Source organism: Cyclopterus lumpus, chromosome 20 (assembly GCF_009769545.1).
Source record: "Cyclopterus lumpus isolate fCycLum1 chromosome 20, fCycLum1.pri, whole genome shotgun sequence".
In the NCBI taxonomy this organism is placed as follows: Eukaryota; Metazoa; Chordata; class Actinopteri; order Perciformes; family Cyclopteridae; genus Cyclopterus; species Cyclopterus lumpus.
In genome coordinates, this window is record NC_046985.1 from 17,211,641 (window position 1) to 17,232,870 (window position 21,230).

Here is a 21,230-nt window from a genome sequence, read left to right on the forward strand (position 1 = left end):
TACACATGACATCTAATGCTTCTGTCCATCCGGGGAGAGGGATCGTCCTATGTTGCTCTCCTGAAGGTACCTGAAAGGTTTTTTTCTGTTTTTTGGGAGTTTTTCCTGATCCGATGTGAGGTCAAAGGTCAGGGATGTTGTATGTGTACAGATTGTAAAGCACTCTGAGGCAAATTTGTAATTTGTGATATTGGGCTATACAAAATAAACTGAATTGAATTGAACTGAACAGCTAACGTTACTAGCTCTCCTCTTGCACATTTCAATGCAGATTTGTTCTAAAATGACAAAATATTCTCTTATTCCCAGGATGGAATTAATGTCAAGCCCTGATTCCCAGCCCTTACCGTAGAACAAGTACCTACAGAATTTTGGCATTGAATTAGTACCAGAGTAGCGGTTCTTGTAACATTCTTAATGTAGCTACTCTCTGGTTTCTAAGATAGTATGTTTGTATGAATCATACAATATCTTTCTATTCTCACATAAAGCTTTGACCAAATGCTATTACACACTGGAATAAAGCTAAGGCTTATATTTTTGGGGGGTTTGAATAAAGTTACAGATAAATAAATTGTTTGAAAAACAGCATTCCTTTATTATAAAAATTAAAATACTAATTAATAAGAAAAATGAAACCATTCAACAAGTAATATTCAAATCAATAGTTCTATCATCCACTTGCTTTGCATATATACGGTACCTAAACTACTAATCCAGAGCGCTGATTCAAGGATGCTCAAGGATCAAAACTGTCACACCGTTGTTCTGCTTGTTCTCCACTGACAGCAATACTGTCATGACAGGCGGAAGTACCCGCTCCCGACTATATCATATCCCAGTCGGCCTCATCGTCATGTGTACACTCTAGTCTAGTAAGTGTAAAAAAGTAAATTCTGCGATATGCAGTAACTCATTTTAGGGTCAGTAAGGGATTTATAATGTTGGTTAACTCAATACATTTAGTAAGTGCCAACCAGACTAATGAGTGCTAGCGCGTGTGTGTGCGTGTGTGTGTGGGGGGGGGTATGTTGACACATACCAGAAGAGACTATGCGCGCGTGCGCGCGCGCACACACACACACACACACACACACACACACACACACACACACACACACACACACACACACACACACACACACACACACACACACACACACAGTGTGTTTCAGGGTTAACAAGCGCCACTAGTCTGTATTTTCTATTGCTTCACCACCTGTTGCAGATTGATTAAAGTGAATGAATCATTGCTGTGAGTCAAGCTGTGGCTCTGCTAGCTGCAGTTTAAACTGAAGCACTGCCCTGTTGTAATGAGTCCCACATCCCCCTGCTGTTGTTTTGGTTTCTGGTGGTTTCTTTAGATGTTAAAATGTACTGCATGTAGCGAAGTATTGGCACAAATACGGACCTTGGTAAGTGCATCTAGAGAAAGGAGACAACCGTTAGATCAGTGCCTAATGAAGTCGTCTGGTGGCTCATTAAACTCAATTTCTGAAACATCTGCAAGACGCCTCGAGTTCCATTGACGGTCGGATCTTAACAGCAATGAAAAAACCTGCATAATCTTTATTGTTAAATTGTTACACCCAGAGCAGCATATTTTGTAACTGTTGGTAATCTCACTCTCTATAAACCCAGCCTTTATCATTAGTCATTATTTAGGAGCTTTTATTTGAGAGGATATCATGAGATCGCTTTCCTCAGGAACAGTTTGTATTTGTTTCGTTTCATTCTACAAGTTATACTCATGATTGCCTGCTGACTGTTTCAGTGGTCCTGTACTCGCAGACTCTAATGCTGTGTATTTTCACCAAATAAAGGCCCTAACCACTTTGGATATATCTCCCTCTTGCTCTTATTTAGTACAACTACACAATGGAGCTGCCTGCCTGTTGTATAGCAGTGCACCATGGGGGGTCTCAAATGACTTGTTTCACCGCTCACAGGGGACATTTGCATGGCCCTTCTAGCTGACACTAGCCACAGAAGGGTGACAACTACAACTCCACATACACACACACACGCACGTACGCACACATGCACGCGCACACACACACACACACACACACATACACACACATTATGACTAGAAGCCATGGCATGATGGCAGACCTTACACATGTCAGCATCAGATGTGCATGGACTTTGAGCTGGATGACGAACACGTGTGTGTGCGTGTGTGTGTGTGTGAAGAGAAAGCCATAGAAAAGCAAAGACAACCAGCAGCTCTGTGTACTGCACCCCTCTGTGGAACGAATGAGACATCACAGGGCACATCAATGGTATAAAACACTATACTTTTTTTTTACCTGATGACAGATCCAAAGGGCTGCGAGGAGTCTGGGGTTCAGGCAGCATGGGGCTGTGGTCTTTAGGGGCTTCTGAACCCACTGCGGGTGTCGCATGCTGTGGTTCTGCTATACTCTGAATCCTCTCTACTGAGAGGGGTGCTGCCCCCACCTCCACGTTGACACCCATCCCACCGGGCTGGGAGAAAGCTATCAATCAAAAGGCAGACACACAGGTGTATATGGTCAATGTGGGTGATTCTTCTAGGATGCTACGGTTGTTTATGATGCACCAACAGTAATGCAAAGGTGGGACAGTTTTTATTTTATTTTATTTCAATGGAGAACAATCTTCCCATGTAACGAAGCCTGTGACCTGTGACTTGTCAAAGTCTTTCTGACCCATGGGGAACTTATCTTGTTGCCTGCAACAGCACAGCGTTCAGCTGTGGCAGCTTTTCAAGATGGACCAGGATATTCTCTTTTTATTTATTATTTATTCATCTCACCATGAACAAAAAGTACAGGACAGTCCACTTGGGCTGTCCTCCACTAAGACGTATTTAGTCAACCAACACTCTCGACCAATTAACTAGTTGACTTAGTTTCTCTACAAAGGATCACACAGAAGACTTGTGTTTACTAGAGATGTGGCCTTAAGTTTCTTGGAAAGTAACTTTTTTAGCAAAGGCACACTAAACGACTAATGGACCAAAGAACGCGTGAGAGGTGGTTTCCCTACTGTGCACTGATGAAGTAAAAAAGAAAGTGAGGAAGAGGCAACACAACAAAAGAAAATAAAAGAGAGAAAGCTAAAGTGGGTAAGGTATGAGATGAAAGAAACCAGTCGTCAGAATAAAACGTTGGCATTGTACATTTCTGCAAACCAGGAAAGGTTGAACGTTGACGTTTCTGAACCAAAAACACGTTTCACATCAGCATTTCTACATACATGTAGCCTAACACAACGATATAGTGTTCAAACCACTAGTGTTTCAAAGCTGCCTTCTCAATGACATTTAGGCTTTGGCAGCCAAGATTTTTGGGGTTAAAATAAGTGGTTTACTTTTGGTTTAAAACAGGTCTCCTGGTTAACAGTCCCGCGTTGGACCCATCTAATCATCTTCCCCCCTTGCATGAGGGCGGAGTGTGTCGGCTTTTGGGTTATTTTGTCGGAATTCCTATAATAGTCAATGCTATGTGTATCATATTACGAATGTGTGTGTTTGTATGCGTTTGTGAGAGAGAGAGAGAGAGAGAGAGAGAGAGAGAGAGAGAGAGAGAGAGAGAGAGAGAGAGAGAGAGAGAGTTAGGAGCAGTAATTCCTAGACGACAGGTCTCATTAGGGCAACAGCTCATGCTAGGTATGCCGAGGATGGCATGGTGAAAGGCATAGCTCGGCCTCATAGCTCATGCTGCGTGTGTGTGTCTGTGTGAGTGTGTGTGTGTGTGTGTCTGTGGAGTCCCAGACAACATGACAGCAGCTCCAGCTCTGTCCCAGCTAACAAGCTTTGCGTCACCACAAGCCATTTATCAGGAGGGGGATTTTACGACCGCCGACTCAGGGCCAGTTGATGGACTGGAGAGTGACAGCTTTAATGAGGGAGGCAATCTACGGAGCAAAGAGATCTGGGATCTGGGTTGTGAAATAGCATTATTAAGTGTTTTAAACGATCCTCCATGATTCAATGGAAAACTATATTTCAAAAAATGCCAACCCCTTTTTATAACACGGAAGGCTAGGAAATAAAAACAAATGTTCTTTTGTGACTATTTAATTTTGGTCCAACAAAAAAGAATTTAAAAAGAGGGAGCTCGGGAGACGGTTCAGTTAGCGGCTGTAGCAACTCGAACACAGCACACAGCAGCATCAGAAAGTCGAGGCGGTCTGGGATCAGCTCACTTTCTGATGGTGCTGTTTGGAAGTTGCTCCAGCCGCTCACTGAAGGGCCGTTATCGACACTCTTCGACTGTGTTATCACCAGTTAGCTCTCTTCATCTTCTCCCTAGGGTTTTACTTTTTTACTTCTCCACTCAAAATATGTTGTTGTGGGTAAACCCAAAGGTTTTCAGAGAGAACAAATGCAGCTGTGTGTGTTTGCAAATGATTCATGTGTGACGGCCCATGTGAATGAAAGTATGTTGTCATTATCAGTCCTGCTGTTATCATCAGAGCAGTAGTGTTAGCATCAGTGCGTCAGCATACCTGGGAAAGCTCCCATCCGGCCAGTATCCATCATTTGGGCAGGGCTGGTCTGAGAGCCCTCAGGATCTGAATAACCCGCCATGGAGGCTGGCAAGAGGGAGGAGAAGAAGAGAGGGAGGAGAAGAAGGGAGGGAAGGGAAATGCAGGAGGGAACAGGGCAAAGCAGAGGAGGAAGTTGAGGGAGACAAATGGGAAAGAAGTAAAGATGGATGGAGTAAACAAAGGAGGAAAAATACAGTGCATGAGGCCATGAATGATTTAGAGCGGGCAAGGAGGAGGTAGACAACAAGGAAGGAGGAAGCAAGAAGAGAAAAGGTGTTGATGTCAGATGTTTCTACATTTTAGCATACACAAGTATCATTACTATATATACACAGATATATATATATATATATATATATATATATATATATAGATATATATATATATATATATATATACATACATATATACATATATATATATATATATATGTATATATATATATATATACATATATATGTATATATATATATATATGTATATATATATATATATATATATATATATATATATATATATACATATATATATATATATGTATATATATATATATATATATATATATATGTATATATATATATATATATATATGTATATATATATATATATATATACATACATATATACATATATATATATACATATATATATATACATATATATATATACATATATATATACATATATATATATATACATATATATATATACATATATATATACATATACATATATATATATACATATATATATATATATATACATATATATATATACATATATATATACATATATATATATATATATATAGTTAGTTAGTTGTATATATACATATATATATATATATATATATACATATATATATATATGTATATATATATATGTATATATGTGTCACGGTAATCAAATCTGAAGTCGTGAAGACACAACTCTGTGGAGTCAAAGTCGAGTTACGAGTCAGAATTGAGGTGTTGAGGCCTGTGGTCTGACTTGACTCCACCATATGTTGGACCCTCGAATTCACTGGAATTAACCCTGGATATTAGTTTAGATAATATTGTTAATGTTCTCTGTAATAAAACCCTATAATTCACTAGAATTAACCCTGGATATGATTAACCAGTTATTCTGACAACTAATACACTTCCTTCTTTGTTCATAATTTTAAAAAAGCTATTGCTGCACTGTCAAGTAAGCATTATAAGCATTCTTAAATCCTTCCACTTGTGCGTGTCCCTTTGGCCTTGTGAACTTGACCGTTGTACCTGATAAGAAGTCTGTAGCCAAGGCCTGCTGCTGGTCGAATGAGCGTGGCCGCACCTCCCCCTGTGGCTCCGGACGCAGCGCCGACGCCTGTCCCCCCGCGGTCAGCTTACAACCTGCAGTGACACGAGTCATCAGAACAATCAGTCGCTGCCCTGCCTCTCTGATCATGCGTTCGCTTCACAACCGTGATGTTAATGACTCTGGGCTACTGGAAAGGCACTCCGCTGTACACAAATCCATGTGCGCTCAAAGAAATAATAAAAAGACCCACACACCGTTAATTCCAGTAAAACACAAACACACTTATCTCACCTGATAAATTTCCTCCCAAAATTCAGATATCCCAGTCCCACACAACTACTCTACATTTGGTGGTGTTTTCTATGTGCTGCTCAGTGCCTCTTTCTGTCTCCACTGCAGCCTCAACTGGCTCTGAGCTAATAACACTGTGAACCCCCAGTCTCTCTCTCTCACACACACACACACACACACACACACACACACACACACACACACACATACACACAAGCACACGTGCGCTTGCCACACAAAGAGACACATGAACACAAACAAGAATGCGATCACAGTCGGGGAGTCTGGGTTGTGTGTGTGACGTTTCACTGTCTGTCTGGTTCAAGTCCCAGGCCCCGCCGGGTAGCACCTCCCCTCGCACTCCTCGACCTCAGCCCCCCCCCCCCCCCCCCCCCTCTCTCTCTCTACTCTGAAGAGTCATCCTTCAACTCTTGTCAACCCCTGTCTACAACTGGGGGGAATGCGGCAGTTTGGGAGTGGAAAGGCAAAAGATTTTTGGAAGGGGTAGGAGGAAGAAAACAGGCCACTTAGGAATGTGTCAAGGTAAAAGAGAGGATTTACACTCTCAAAAGACAATAGATGGAAGAAGGAAATAAGGCAGGGAGGAATGGAAGGAAAGATGAATAGTAACAGGGAGGGAGAGCAGGGAGGGCGAAGAGAGGAAGAGAGAGGCACCGATGGCAGTCCTCTCCCAGCGGTGCTCACAGAGGGTGACAGTGAGGCGAACAGACAGGACGCCACCCAAAGTCACCAACGCTTCCATATATCAGACAAACACGGGGGCCGCGGTGGGGTGCGTCTGTCTGCCTGTCTGTCTCGACGGGAACGCAGGAAACACTCCGTCGGCAGGGTCACCGATTAATTCAAAAACACATCAGGGTCCTTATGACCTCACATTTGTCTTTGTCTTTCTCTCTCTGTGACGGCGGACTCCGAACGTGGCTAAGGTGGTTGAAACGAGCAGCGCTCAAAGTAAAAACTGTTGTAGGGAAACGGGAGGACGCCCCCCCTCCCATGCACACTCTGCTGTGCCGCTGTCCAAGGTGCTGAAATCAGACGGAGCGGCTTTGAAAGGGCATTCAGGGGCACTAGCGGAAAGAACTTGTAATATCTCTTTGGCTGACTCGGGTAGATCACAGTAGTATCCACATCTGAGGACAGAGGATGTTTAGGATATACAAATAAGTCGTCACTCAAAGAAAACATCTCTCAAAATTACAAGACGTGTTAGCAGGCAAAGTTGAAAACCCCCCACTAAAGAGTCAAAGTCAAATTTGATTGGCTCGTTGAATCCCATGTTCTCTGATCTAGACAGCCCACAGAAAACTGACTAGGTTATTTCCAAGTTTGTGGGTAAAGACACATTAGACTTTGCCGTAGCAATATGACTACCTTTCGCCATCTTAGCAATAACTTTGGAGGGTACAATATCATTATAACCAATGGAAACTACCTCTACAAAAGGAAGATCGACGTTGGCATAAACCACAATGATCCTTTAAGTTTAAAATATTGAACCATCTGAATCAGACCGGATATGAAAAGAAATAAAAACATCCTCAGTTTTGTGTCCGTCTGCAGTGAAACAATGGTTTCACTGCATTTGTGGCTGAAGCTTTTTTTTGGCTCAGTAAATGCTGTTATACCTAAGGCCGTCTTGCAGCTCAGACACACTTTAGGGGGTTCAGTCCACGAGGGGAAATTTCACGCCGAGTTATTCTCTACACACTGCACTGTGTTTAATGTACCGGTGGAGAACTGCTCAGCTTGAAAGAGCGAGGAAGACCAAATGTGAGGCACCAAGTGTGTGTATTTTGGACCACGTCCTGTAAATCGTTCCTAGTAGGGGAGTGGAAGCCTAACGGGAGGCTCATGACAGCATCATCACTCGTCAGGACTACTTGACCTTCAACAACTGTGCCCTTACAGACTACTGTCATATTGTTGCAGTTTCACGTTGGACCTGGAGTGTACATTTCATATGCAGTACATCGGAGCGTCAGATCTCTGTGGACTGGAGCACGGCGTCCGCAGCAGGCTTATTTATGAAGGCAAATCCCGCGAAACTTTAACCTCCTAGTTTTTATTTTTGACAGTAAGTGGGCGGTCACCATTGTATCTACATCTAATTGGACTAAAGTTGCTAGTAGGCGGTATAAAGCCATTTTGCGATGGCCAATAATTACAGAAAACTGGGGAGCCAGTATGAGGCATGGCTGACCACAAGGAGGTAACGTATATATCTTCTAAGACATGGACTGGCGGTGCCGGACCGCCGATCCTCTGATTAAAAGGACGACCGTGCTGAGAATTGTCTAAACTTGACTCTGAAAAAGTGACAGCCCTATAACCTTATAGTAACATTTACCTAGCTTGCATATGTACCAAAAAGTAGTGCCAGACTTTGGCTCTCAGACCATTTGCATGTTGTAGGATTTCCTCAAGAGTAATGTGCCATTTCTTTCTGTATTCTTTTCAGCATTCACATGGATGTCTGAGGTCTGAGATATTAGCAAAAACATTGCTTGTGTCAGATTTTAAAGCTTGAAATGCTCTTGAGGTTCAAACTTACCGACCTGATTATCTAAGTAGGAAACGAGGCGTTGACCTTGGCCACTGAAAGGCTGGCAGTACCACAAGTGTCTGACTTCCGTATCTACGAGTTAAATATCTTGTTACATTACATTACATGTCATTTAGCTGACGTTTTTATCCAAAGCGACTTACAACAAGTGCATTCAACCATGAGTACAAACTCAGAACAACAAGAATCGAGAAAGTACAATTTCTTCAATAAAGTTAAACTACAAAGTGCCATCAGTAAGAGCCATTTAAGTGCTACTAAAGTGCTACTATGGCGCTACCTTCCCTATTCAAGGTATAGTCGTTTTTAGTTTGCGACGAAAGGTGTAGAGACTTTCTGCTGTCCTGATGTCATTGGGGTTCCACCAATGAGGAGCCAGCACAGCAAACAGTCGTGACTTTGTTGAGTGTTTAGCTCGTAGTGACAGAGCTACGAGCCGATTGGCAGAAGCCGAGCGAAGTGAACGAGCTGGGGTGTGAGCTAGACCATGTCCTGGATGTAGACTGGACCCGATCTGTTCGCAGCACGGTACGCAAGTACCAATGTTTTGAAGCGGATGTGGTCGGCCACCGGTAACCAGTGAAGGTCGCGGAGGAAGTGTGTAGTGTGGGTAGATTTCGGGAGGTTGAAGACCAGTCGAGCTGCTGCATTCTGGATGAGCTGTAGAGGTCGAATGGCATTAGCAGGTAGACCTGCCAGGAGGGAGTTACAGTAGTCTAGACGCGAGATGATCAGAGCCTGGACCAGAACCTATACCGCCTTCTGAGTGAGAAGGGGTTGTATTCTCCTGATGTTGTACAGCATGTACCTACAGGAGCGTGTTGTTACGGTGATGTTGGCAGTCAGGGAGAATTGAGTGTCAAGTGTCACACCGAGGTTCCTGGCAGTCGGAGTCAGGGCCAACACTGAGTTGTTGAAGGTAATAATCAGGTCGTGGGTGGGAGAGCCTTTTCCAGGAAGGAAAAGTAGTTCAGTCTTGTCCGGGTTCATTTTCAGGTGGTGTGCGGACATCCATTGAGAGATGTCAGTCAGACAGGCAGAGATCCGTGCTGCTACCTGTGTTTCAGATTGGGGAAACGAGAGGATCATCAGCGTAGCTATGGTAGGAGAAGCCATGTGAGCGAATGACAGAGCAGAGAGACTTAGTGTACAGAGAGAAGAGGACCCAGGACTGAGCCCTGGGGGACCCCAGTAGTTAGAGGACAAGGCTCAGACACAGATTCTCTCCAGGTTACCCGGTAAGTGCGGTCGTTGAGAAGAGGGAGAGCGCGGTGCCTGAGATACCCAGGTCCTGGAGGGAGGAAATAAGGATCTGGTGGTTCACTGTGTCAAAGGCAGCAGAAAGGTCTAGAACAGGGGTGGGCAAACTTTTTGGCTCAGGGGCCACAATGACTTATAAAATTTGACAGACGGGCCGGGCCAGTATCAGATGGATGGAGAGTGTTTGTGTGAACCAATACGAATTACAAGTAAAAGCCAATAACTTGGCCCTGGGCGGTGCAGTCCCGTGGGTTTGATGTGCGTTCGTTATGCCGAGGAAAAATACTCTGGATGCAGCCGGCAGTAAATTTTACAACTCTAAAACTCTTGTAGTACGAACCCCGTCTCCGGCGACAGAAAGTGACATGCCAAATTCAAATTACCGGAACTCTTCGAAAGTTACTGTGGAGCTAGGAGGAGACTTGGTTAAAGATAGCTCGCTCTAGAGTTTTGGAAAGGAAGGGGAGGAGAGAGACAGGTCAGGAGTTGTTGACTTCAGACGGGTTGAGAGTGGGTTTCTTCAGGAGAGGGTTAACTCTTGCCTCCTCCAGAGTTAGGGAAATGTTTAGTGTGAAAACAACATTTCTACATTATGCAAGAGCTGCTGCTGGGCTGGGGTAGGGGGGTTGCTGACCTCAGCATGACGACGGAGTATGGCGAGACAGACCAGAGCAGCTATCAGTTTGGATGAACTTTATCGTTACCGAGGCATCTGAGGGGACACACACACACACACAAACACACAGAACTACTCTGCTGTAGCTGCACTAATTTGAACAAACACATGCATATGCAGCCAGCATGCAAGCACACAGTAACACATTCAAACACACTTGTAATCGGGGACGGAGAGACAGACAGACAGAGAGCCAGACCCCAAGCTTGGTGGAGCTTTGGCTGACCTGATGGAATAAAATAAATATAGTCCAGAATGAAAACACAGACACAGACACAGACACACACACACACACACACTTGTGGAAGTGTGTGGAAGTGGCACTGATGCACGCTGTGAGGACAGGCAGCTGATTCAGGATCAGTAGAGGAGGTGTTGCAGGGGTCAGTGGAGGAGCGCTGACATTCAAACGTTCATCTGAAATACGACCACGCTGTAGTAGACGCTTTTTCAAAAGCAAAGATGCAGGAACAAAGAATTAACCGGTTTGGGAATAAAATCATCATCATGTTATCAATTGTTTACATTTTTTTAATGTTTCACTGGACCTGAGGAGAAGTCTAATCAAGCATAGTAAGTGCATTTTTTCATGTTCATTTATTCTACATTCAGCCCTGCAGCGGACGATTTCAGTCCGTGTGTATATATATATATATATCACATGGGGCCTCCATTTATCTTCTCCAACATTTGTGGCCAACAGTTGTGTTCAATATATAGATTCCATTGTTTTCGATTAATTCTGAAAGAAATTCAACTTGTGTTTTTTCTGACTAATGGCACTGTAACTGTGTTCCACGGATCTCAAACTGGACTGTAGGACTTTCATTAGCGAGCACTGACTCAGCTAAATCCTGGCCTTGCGTCGCCTGGCTTCCTCCATTCTTCTGTTCCCTCACATGGCTGATAGCCAGCAGCCTAGGCGCTGTCCTCCAGCTGACCCGACTTCAGCAGGCTTTTCTGCCCCACTCCCCTCTTTCTGAAATGGGATAGATGAACCATGCTGGCTGGGTCAGGGTCTCTCCAGGCCCAGGAGCCCAAACTAGAATTACTGCCTCATGGTTGTGTGCCTCCACCAACAATTTGAGTTTGAGTTTATGTCCATGTCTGTCCAAAGTGTCTTCACCTCATCATGTTATACTCTTGGAAATTTGAGTGAAATTGTCTTTTCATTGCAATTTTTAAAAACGTTTTTATATTATTTATTACATTTAGCCATTAGTATTTTGAACGAAACAGCAAAAAGTAGAACATTGTTAAAATTAGCATATGAAATATTGAGGCCATTACATTTTCTACGCCTTTTGTGACCTTGACCTTTGACCACCAAAATCGAGTCAGTTCATCCTTGAGTCCAAATAGATTTGCCCAATTTGAAGAAATGCCGTCCAGGCATTCCTGAACTATTTACCGGACGCATAGACAAAGAAAATATACCAGCTGCAACCACGGAGGTCTCCAGCATGGAGGTGTAACAATGGCAAACCATAGTAACCTCTTGTGTAGAACAAACCTCATTGAACGCTGAATATATTGACGATTTACTTAAGTGGGCGTCGTCTGGGAATAAGACCACGGCATCATTTGGAGCGATAAGAAGCCAGGGCATAACTCCTGTGGTGTATGTATCAGGCTGCTGGTACATTTACATTATACATGATGTATTGTATGGTATACGGCAGCGGATCTCAAATGGGGTTAAGTGTACCCCTTAAGGAATAGTTATTTAATACATATTCAATACAACATAAGTGTAAGTTCATAAACGGAATAGTATATATTCTATATTAAATCAGACACTGATTACATATTTTTTTCAACCAAAAATGCTTCGCACTGGTCAGGGGGGGTTTCGCTGAAAAGAATATTTCACAAGGGGTCACTGAAATAAGGTTGAGAACCACTAGTATACCGTATAGCAAGCTTCAGGAACAAACTTCCAAATCAACTTTAATAATCAGAACAGCTTACTGTCACATAAGCTTAACACCAAACCTGGCTTTCTTTTCCAGAGCATGGCGCCCTATGGTTCGCTTCACCAAAACTGTCTGATCTGGGATGAGCCGGGAGGGGACGGGCTGTCCTCCAGCTGACCCCGGCCCCTCCCCTCTGCCTCAGCTCCTTGAGCTGGGATGGACACTGCGAACTAGCTGGCTGAGGGCTGCTGCGGGACCAGGGGCGCACGATGACGATTCACCGACAGGACAGAGTGCTGCTCTCTGGTGAGGACAAGTGTCCTGTTGATTCAACCATGACGGGACATTAATCATATACTTTGAATCAGCAAGCTGTCCCCCTTCTGTCCACCTTTACCTACAACTGTCCTCTAGAATATAATCCACCATCAGGACCAGAGTCTGGTCTACTGGATGTCTAGTGACAGTCGTATAGCACTTTGAACAGTGTCTGGATTCCCCCTTGTTTTCTGGCATTAATAGAGCATTCACTGAGCATTCAGCCTCAGTGATATGTAGAGACTTCCTGCAGTGGTTCTGTTCATACGGATCTGATCGGTTATTATAGACGATCAAAGCTTGGTCTGGTTTTACTTAATCTAGCAACCCAGCAAACATTAAACTTAAACCTTTGGAACACAATGGACTTCACGCACATGTACGATACAACCCACATCAACGTAACACCAGAACCCACATGATGTTCTTGGTGTTGCCTCGAGTAGGAACTCTGGGGCTGTAAAAAGAGCACTGACTGAACGTGACAAATAATTTCAATTTGTCTTAAACAAACAAGAATATTCTTTGAGGCTACAAAATTCACCAATCCGTCCAGAGTGCAAAAGTGACACTTGTTTTTTGTGCCCCCTATGGTTGCACTCATGCACTCCCTCGCGTTATAAAAAAAAGGAAATCTGAAACAACAAAAAACTGTATCCAGCACATCTAGCCCAATGCATCATGGGATACGCGCTGGCCCCTTGTGCGGTACATGTACAAGCTATTACGATAAACGGGTGCAGAATGTGATTCAATAACTTATTATTGGTCTGTGAATAAAATTAAATAAATATTAAACAATTAATAATAATTCATAAATATATATACACCACCTGCATGCTGTATTTTAGATTATTTTCTTTAATTTCAATACAATTCCAAATATCTTGAGTTTGTTAGAATGATCACACTGGTATAATCATACGCATCACATAGTTTAATCAAACAGTTATGTTGTTATATAGAAAATATCATTACAGATATATTGTTTTGGAACAGCCTAAAATTATTGAGATATTTGTAACTTATATTGGCCACCATAACGACAGATGTGTCCTTTAACCTGAAGTGCTCTTTTAAAACTGAGACCAGACAACAGGCCGACGCAGTGACGGTACAAATTCAGTGTGAGGGTGATGTGCATTGACAGGCTGTGGAGAAGAAAGGTGCATCGGATGTGACAACCTCTCCGTAGTGTGTGTGTGTGTGTGTGTGTGTGTGTGTGTTGATAGGCCCTGCAGGTTTCAATAACAAACAGCTTCTCCCTCCATCTCTTTCTTTGAATCCAAGCCTATTATGTCATTGTACTCAACACCTCCTTGTCCTAGCCTGAAAACAACCCCGCTCCTTGGCTAGTTTAATGCCACCCTAACTTTCTCTTGACCTTCTTCACGTCAACGTTTGTTTGTTTTGATTAATTTCTTTCTCTCCAATCGGCAGGATTAAGGAGCTGAGCTATGGCGAATGCGTGTTTTTGTTTTCGCTCGTATTTGCATTTCCAGAAAGTCCTGCTTTCTAGCACCACTCACTGTCACGGATCACGATTCACTCCACTGAGCCGAGCATGGTGGGGGGGGGGGGGGATGAGGGGGTTATTGAGCTCCCTACCAGCAGCCCCTACAAGTCAAATCAACAGATGAAGTGAACAAGTGCACACTTCAAAGTGCGGCGGAGAGTGTGGATCATTAGTTGCCCACGTTGATGCTTCCCATCCAGAGCGTTTCCATGTTTAAAGCTCAAAGGCGAGCCTGAGGCCTCAGTATCCACACACTCTGACATGAGAGTAAAGAGGGAGGCACTCACTCAGTCAAACACACACCTTTGCGTGTGAGAAAAGCTCACACGGATGAAGTGCTTTCTGTCATCGGCGAGGGAGGAATTAGTTTTTTTCTTCCCGGCTCGAGGATTAAAGTTGCATCGTGAATATATAAAAAGGAGATTTAGCGAGCATTTTCTATCAAATTCGGGTAAAACAGGATGACAGCGTGAGTTTATCAAACTATACAAAGATGGCGGTGTGCTCAGCTGAGAGTCGGGAGTTATGGATTCTCAGTCAAATAAAAAGAAGGCGACGCGACGGAAAGCACGCTGGGGGCCATGTTTGACTTTTCAAAAGTGGGCATGAGCGTGGAAGTTTTCAGTCATCTTAGTCCTAACTCCAACATCCTCACAAACACACATAATGGTGAAATGAGGTTTATGCACGTGTCATCGTGCAGATGAAACTATTAATGGCCTAAATGCCCAGCAAAAAAGCCAGTGTTCATACACAGCCCTGGCTCTGTAAACCGTTAGTGGCTCGGGGCCAGCCATGAGGGCATATTTATTGTTTTTTTCACTTTTACATTTGAAGCTTTTATCAAGGTTTTAGAAATATGTTTTTAATGTTTCTGACTAAAGAAGTTTTATCAAAGTCGTAAAAAAGGTTTACTTTGAAAAAGGACCGGATACATCCGTCTGTGCATATGAGCCTCTCACAAGGTCACGGAATACGTCACACATCTCAAGAGGTCACGTATTACGTATAAGTAACCTCTTGAGAAAAGCTAGTGAGCTATAGCAAACCCACAAGCGAGAGAAAACGAGTTTTTAAAAAAAAAACGTCTTTGGAGAGCTTCTTTGTGAAGCGGGTTTTCTGCAATGACACCGACGAAAACTAAGTTACGGAGCAGACTTGACATAACAAACACACTTCAGGTGTCGTTGTTTCCCATCACCCCGAGATGGCACCGGCTTGTTGCAGATAAACAAGCTCAGGGCTCCCACTAATTCGGCGTCATGCTCAGTTGTATTTTTATGCACTTTATGCTGGTCGTATCATTTTATCAAGTCATATTTATCAAGTCATATTTATCAAGTCATATTTATCAAGTCATATTTATCGCCCACACTGTGAAGGCTAGTCCGTGAACATTTTGTCTGACACGAAACCGGTCCGTGGCTCAAAAAAGGTTGCGGACTGCTGGTCTAAAAGGCTAAACGCCAACAAATATAGATGAGGCAGAATATTTCGCTAGATAAAAACTTGTTGTGAATTTGGGAAATTATTACATTGCAATACATTTTGACTCTAAGACCATTACAGAGACAAGGACTGTGTGTGTGTGTGTGTGTGTGTGTGTGAAATTTTGACCGGGGAGCCTAATATTTTATTTATTAGACTGCTTCTTCATTTAAAAAGGACAGTTCAAAATCACACATTTTCCCCAGAAATATATCAATACAGATAGTTTCAGCATGAGTTGCCTTGTTATGGAGATATTGGCTGTAGCTGCCTTCTTTCTAAAATAATAAGACGACATGGATTGAAAAACTCAACAGCAACGTCTCTTTGCAGAAATCATGACCCGGTTACTCAAAGATAATCCAGAGACCTTGCTGTGAGTAGTTTCATAAAACAGTAATTTTTGGACCTATGGTGCCATGTTATCCAATTACATTGGACAGAAGGCTGACATCTGACGGCCAATACCTCCAAAACGAGGCAACTCACACCAAAACTATCTAAACTGACTGCACTAAGAATTAAAGCCTGAAGATCTATTTACAACTACAAAAAGCAAGCAGGCTAAGAAACCGGGACGAGTCTGTCGATCGTCTCCGTTCTGTTTCAGCACTATGGACAGCGCCGCACCTACGCCGGTACCGCTTCATTTAACAATACTCATGTCACCATATCACCGTATTGCAGCACGACCGGCACTGGCTGAGCTGTGGTTACCAGCCGCGGTGTAGACCAACGACATGCTGTTCCTATTAAGCCTCTGGTTTAACACCTTAATACAGTAGATTAATAATACATGATGCATGCTACAGGAGTTCAAGGTCCTCAGATGATGTAGGTCTCCACTGTGTGTAGTGAGAAGGTGTACATGGTGTACTGTAGTGTGTGTGGGTCAACGCCCTCAGCCTCCATTGCATTCTCTCTCCTTTTGAGTGTTCCTTCACTCACCCTCTTTAAGGGAAGTGTAGGGGGAACAGCTATTTGGCAGCGAGGCTCTTCGGCTCCACCGAAAACACAAAAAAAGCACATCTGCTTCCACAAAGGAAACGTACAGTCTCCCTACATCAGTCACACCACAAGTCTCTGAGTCCAAGTAGGCCAGGCTGCCCCACATAAGGCTTGCGCACACACACACGTCTATGCTGCCGGAGAGGAGAGTACAGGTCAGGTTGATCTCTGGAGCTTACGGTATAGTGGAAGGTAAATCATGAGCAATACAGCTACTGGTGGGGGGGAACATTAATTCTGTACCCGGCATGTTAGCTTTGACATTGTTAGCATTCAGCTCAAAGTACCACTGGGCCTAAGAGTACACCACAATACACTATTAACCCTTATTCATCTCCAGTACAGATACACATCAATTAGCTATATTTACATTGTCATTCACATGGAAAGTGCACAGCAGAAAGAAAGTACGTTGCATCTGGCTCATGAGTGGAATATATGGAATTTAACCATGAATTAGCCTCTAGTGCATTATAAATGACCGGAAACCCTTTTAGGTGGGAGGTCAAGATGGGAAATATGAGGTGTTCAGGTGTCAACCCAAACCCTGTACATTTCAAGTACAATGAAAGCAATGAATAAAACATACTTGGATAATAAAGCCGATTCAGATTTTTCTTGATGCGTGTTGTTTTTAAGTGAAGCTGATAATGATCTCCTTTCATGTTCAGTCAGCCACTGGTTCTGGAAGTGACGCTATAAAATACTGATAGCACGCAAACATCTTTAGAGACGTCACAATTCTCTTTCATTTCCTTTTCATTTTTTCCTTTTTTACATAAATAAATACTGGTTTCTCTTTCCAAAAAAAAAAGAAGAAAAAAGCAAAAGTAATAAATAAATCGGTTTTGTAACCAAAGAGGCACATCTCTCAGAAGCAATAGACAAATCGTTTCCCTGCGGCACACACTAATCTCTAAGCTTTACATTGTAAAATAAATCCATTGCCTCCAAAGGTTACAGCCAGGATGACGAAGAGTCTGATATTAATATATATGAAAAAGGAAATAATACTGCACATAATAAAAAAAGCTGCGAGGTGCCGGGAATAGAAAGGGGTCAAACCACATAAGGAAATGAAGCAGCACGTAGACATCAGAGAAGTGGTTTAGTTCAGGTTGGTGAGAAGAAAGAGAAACCCAACAGCCAGGTGAGTGTGTTAAATATTGGTTTATTAGCACAAGGTGCAGGCAGACAATAGAGTCTATAAAAGAATGAAAAGAAAAGGAGACAACACACAACAGTGATCTAAACGTTGTGGCACGTACAGGATGGTTCTATGCACCCAGGAAGTAGAATAGGCAAAAAGGATATTCAGTGGAAAATCAGTGTGTTGCGTCTGCAGCTGACTTGACCTCTGAACCCTTTCATGGCGGTCTTCAGTGACCTTCTGTCCATTTACGGCCATGCTAGTATCACGTGTTACGAGGGGTGCTGTGCCTGTTATAAACACACACAGATGGAAGTGTGTTCATGTACAACTCACACGCTGCATTGTCCCTCTGCCAGGAAGAAGACTTGACTTGTTACACTGAACGACATCACACCTCGTTCACACCTTGTTTACGCATACTAATACCGCTACCATCCGAATATAACGTAAGGAAATGGAATTATATTTGTTATACTCGAGAATGAAAATAAAAAAAGATGTTTCGGATCCAGTCAAAAGTTTTCACTGGGACTATTTCTCTGGCAGAAAGTAGTTAAGTGCGTAAGGAGAAGAGGAAGAAAAAAAGGCTCTCAGATTGCCAATATGTTTTGATGATGTGCACATGATGATATGCACATTTTGGAAATGAGGCCTGAAAGAAAAAAAGCTATTATTTTTGGAGTTTGTCGCACTAGCTTGTAGCTTATCCCTGTCACCTTAATGATACATCCTAAACTTATTTCCAGTAAACAACAATTTGACTGAATTAACTACATAACACCAATCTACAACTGACACAACAAACACATGTTTGTTAATAGCAACAGCAAACACAGAGGTAAGTGACTAATACTAACATGAATATGAACATAGTGAGGTTGACTGAGGTGAGAAGACTAGACATACATGACAGTAAAATGGAACAGAAAGCAGCTCAAAGGTTACAGGGAGATTCCGAACATTGTTCACACAATGATTGTCCACTGAAGGTCTGGCTTTAGTATTGACTTCCATCCATTTGGTTAAAGGAGGACTGTGCAAAGCGGAGAAAGAGTGCAGGTTTGACCACTCCGAGGGATTTCCCAAGAGTGGCGATCGTCAAAGAGGGCTGAAGCGTTGAAAGAGTTTCATTGAGGAGAAGAAAAACTAAATTGACAAAAAATAGAAATAGTCCTTGAAATGCAAGTCTGATTATTTTTATTTTTTTGCGTGCAAATGTGCACTTGTCGCTGGGTGTTGCCGGATCAGGCTCGCAGCGCCGCCGACTCAGTTTGAAAGCTTTTAGACAGGAGGACAAGGGGGCTGGGTGGTGTGTGTGTGTGTGTGTGTGTGTGTGTGTGTGTGTGTGAGAGGACATGAGCTTATGAACCTACTGTCTGCTTCAGTGTGATAGTGAGACAGAGGCGGACAAACTAGAGGGGCTACAGATGTGCGCGATTGTCGATCTCATTTGTTTATGCCTCAGCAGGCTTTTTGTGTTCATGTCAAGCTGAAATTAATTTGTTTGTATTTTTTTACATTTTGGGACACGTGCACACGATTCCACAGGGTTGAAACAAGCAAAAGTGGTGATTCTAGTCCAAGAAGCAAAAAAAAAAACATTGAATTTCAAATTCGGCCGTTGGGTTTGTCCAAAAACAGTTGTGTGTGTCAGAGACGCCCGGTTTGCCCAGTGGAGTGAATCACAATGTTCCAAGACATTATGTGGAGGAACGACGTGTGCTGGAGTCGGGACAGCGCGGCATGGCCAGAGTGTGTGTGTACACGTATAATGAAGTTTGTGTGTGAGATCTATCATGAGTGAGAGTAATGTGGTATCTCATCCGCATCCTCAGATTTCTCTCCTTCACACTGGATCAAAGGAGCCATGGGCAGTGTGTGTGTCACACGGGGGTGGTGAGGGGCGAGGTGCACAGAAGCGGAAGCACAGCTGATTGACGGTCGGCATGGCGATGGAGGCGGGGTCTAGTCCTCTGAAGCATGGGGATTGGGAAAAGGAGAAGAGAAAGAAAACCAAAAGAAGATGGAAGTGTAGTAAAAGAAAAAAAACGAGAGTAAAAGGATTATAAAAAGTAACACAGGTGCGTCGACAAAAGATGGTTCATTCAAGAGAGAAGAAAGAATAAAAGTGGCACAAATGAAGAAATAAGAGCATAAATAAAAAAAACAAATTATTTGAATAAAAGGAAGGGATGAGGAGGGGGAAGAAAAAGAAAGCAGGTTAGTAAAGCCGTCATAAAAATCAACTCGCCAAACTAAAGTCAAATACTTGACCAACATGAGAAACACCACAGTCATCTTATTCTGAGAGTTACATGACAGATCTGCTTTTATCGTCTCTCATCGGTCAAGTATCTGAGAAGACTTTCTGTACCGTCTACTTGTCTTTATGTGGCGTGCAGAAGCGTCATGCAATGGAGGAGCAGCGTGCAGCGTCCCAACACACACACACACACACACACATACAAACACACATTTGCGTTGGGTGTCAGGATTCGCTCTCAATTCTCTGACCCAGTTACTACTTATACAGCCTGCGTCCTCTCCCCGGGGTCCGCTGTAGCGACGGTGATGAATGAATCCAACGCACACCAACGAGGCCAGATGCTCTGCCGACTAAAGCAGGGCCCGCTACAAAGCAGTTCCATCGCACCCTCGCACTGCACTCTTCTGTTGAAAACCACGTCGAAGCCAAAACTTCAAAACAGAGCGTCCCTCCAACACCGCCAGATGCACACGCATGCACGCGTAGAGCTCCGTAACCGTGGTTACGAGCTGCAGATGCCACGCAAACATCCGGACAGCTACAGCGGGAAACGAGGGGTTAAAGTGTAAGACGAAAACACGGATAATTGTCAGTCAGTTTCAATAAATGGAGAACTTGAAACTATCAGCACCCGAGGTGTGTGTATTCGTTGTCAGTCCAGGGAAGGAGTCGGGTCTGAGAACCCAACCCACGAGTCTGTAGCAGTGGATCTGCACTGGCTCAATACAGGTCAGTTTTACAGAGTAACTGGGTGATGTGATACATTAAGCTGTGACCTCTTGCTGGGCTGGCCTGGGACATTCATTCTACGCAAAAAAGTTCCAATCACAGAGGTCTGGTCATTAATGTAAAATAGTTCCTGTCAGCACAGAGGTTACTGACACAGAAATGGCAGGAACATACAAAGGCAATAGAAAAGAAGACAGTT

General features: G+C 43.2%; 1 protein-coding gene across 7 annotated transcripts in view; it reads right to left on the bottom strand.

Moving 5' to 3' along the window:
* Nucleotides 1-21,230, bottom strand: part of LOC117749336 (microtubule-associated protein 4) — an 84,897-nt gene that overhangs the window by 40,910 nt on the left and 22,757 nt on the right. For 6 of the 7 annotated variants that reach the window (XM_034559726.1, XM_034559725.1, XM_034559727.1 and 3 more), the window contains exons 3-5: nt 5,805-5,918; nt 4,498-4,584; nt 2,313-2,501 (exon numbers count right to left, since the gene is read on the bottom strand). In XM_034559726.1, the coding sequence (XP_034415617.1) occupies nt 2,313-2,501; nt 4,498-4,584; nt 5,805-5,918 (390 nt within the window). The remainder of the gene's footprint in view (nt 1-2,312; nt 2,502-4,497; nt 4,585-5,804; nt 5,919-21,230) is intronic. The other variant, XM_034559728.1, reaches the window with a different exon arrangement.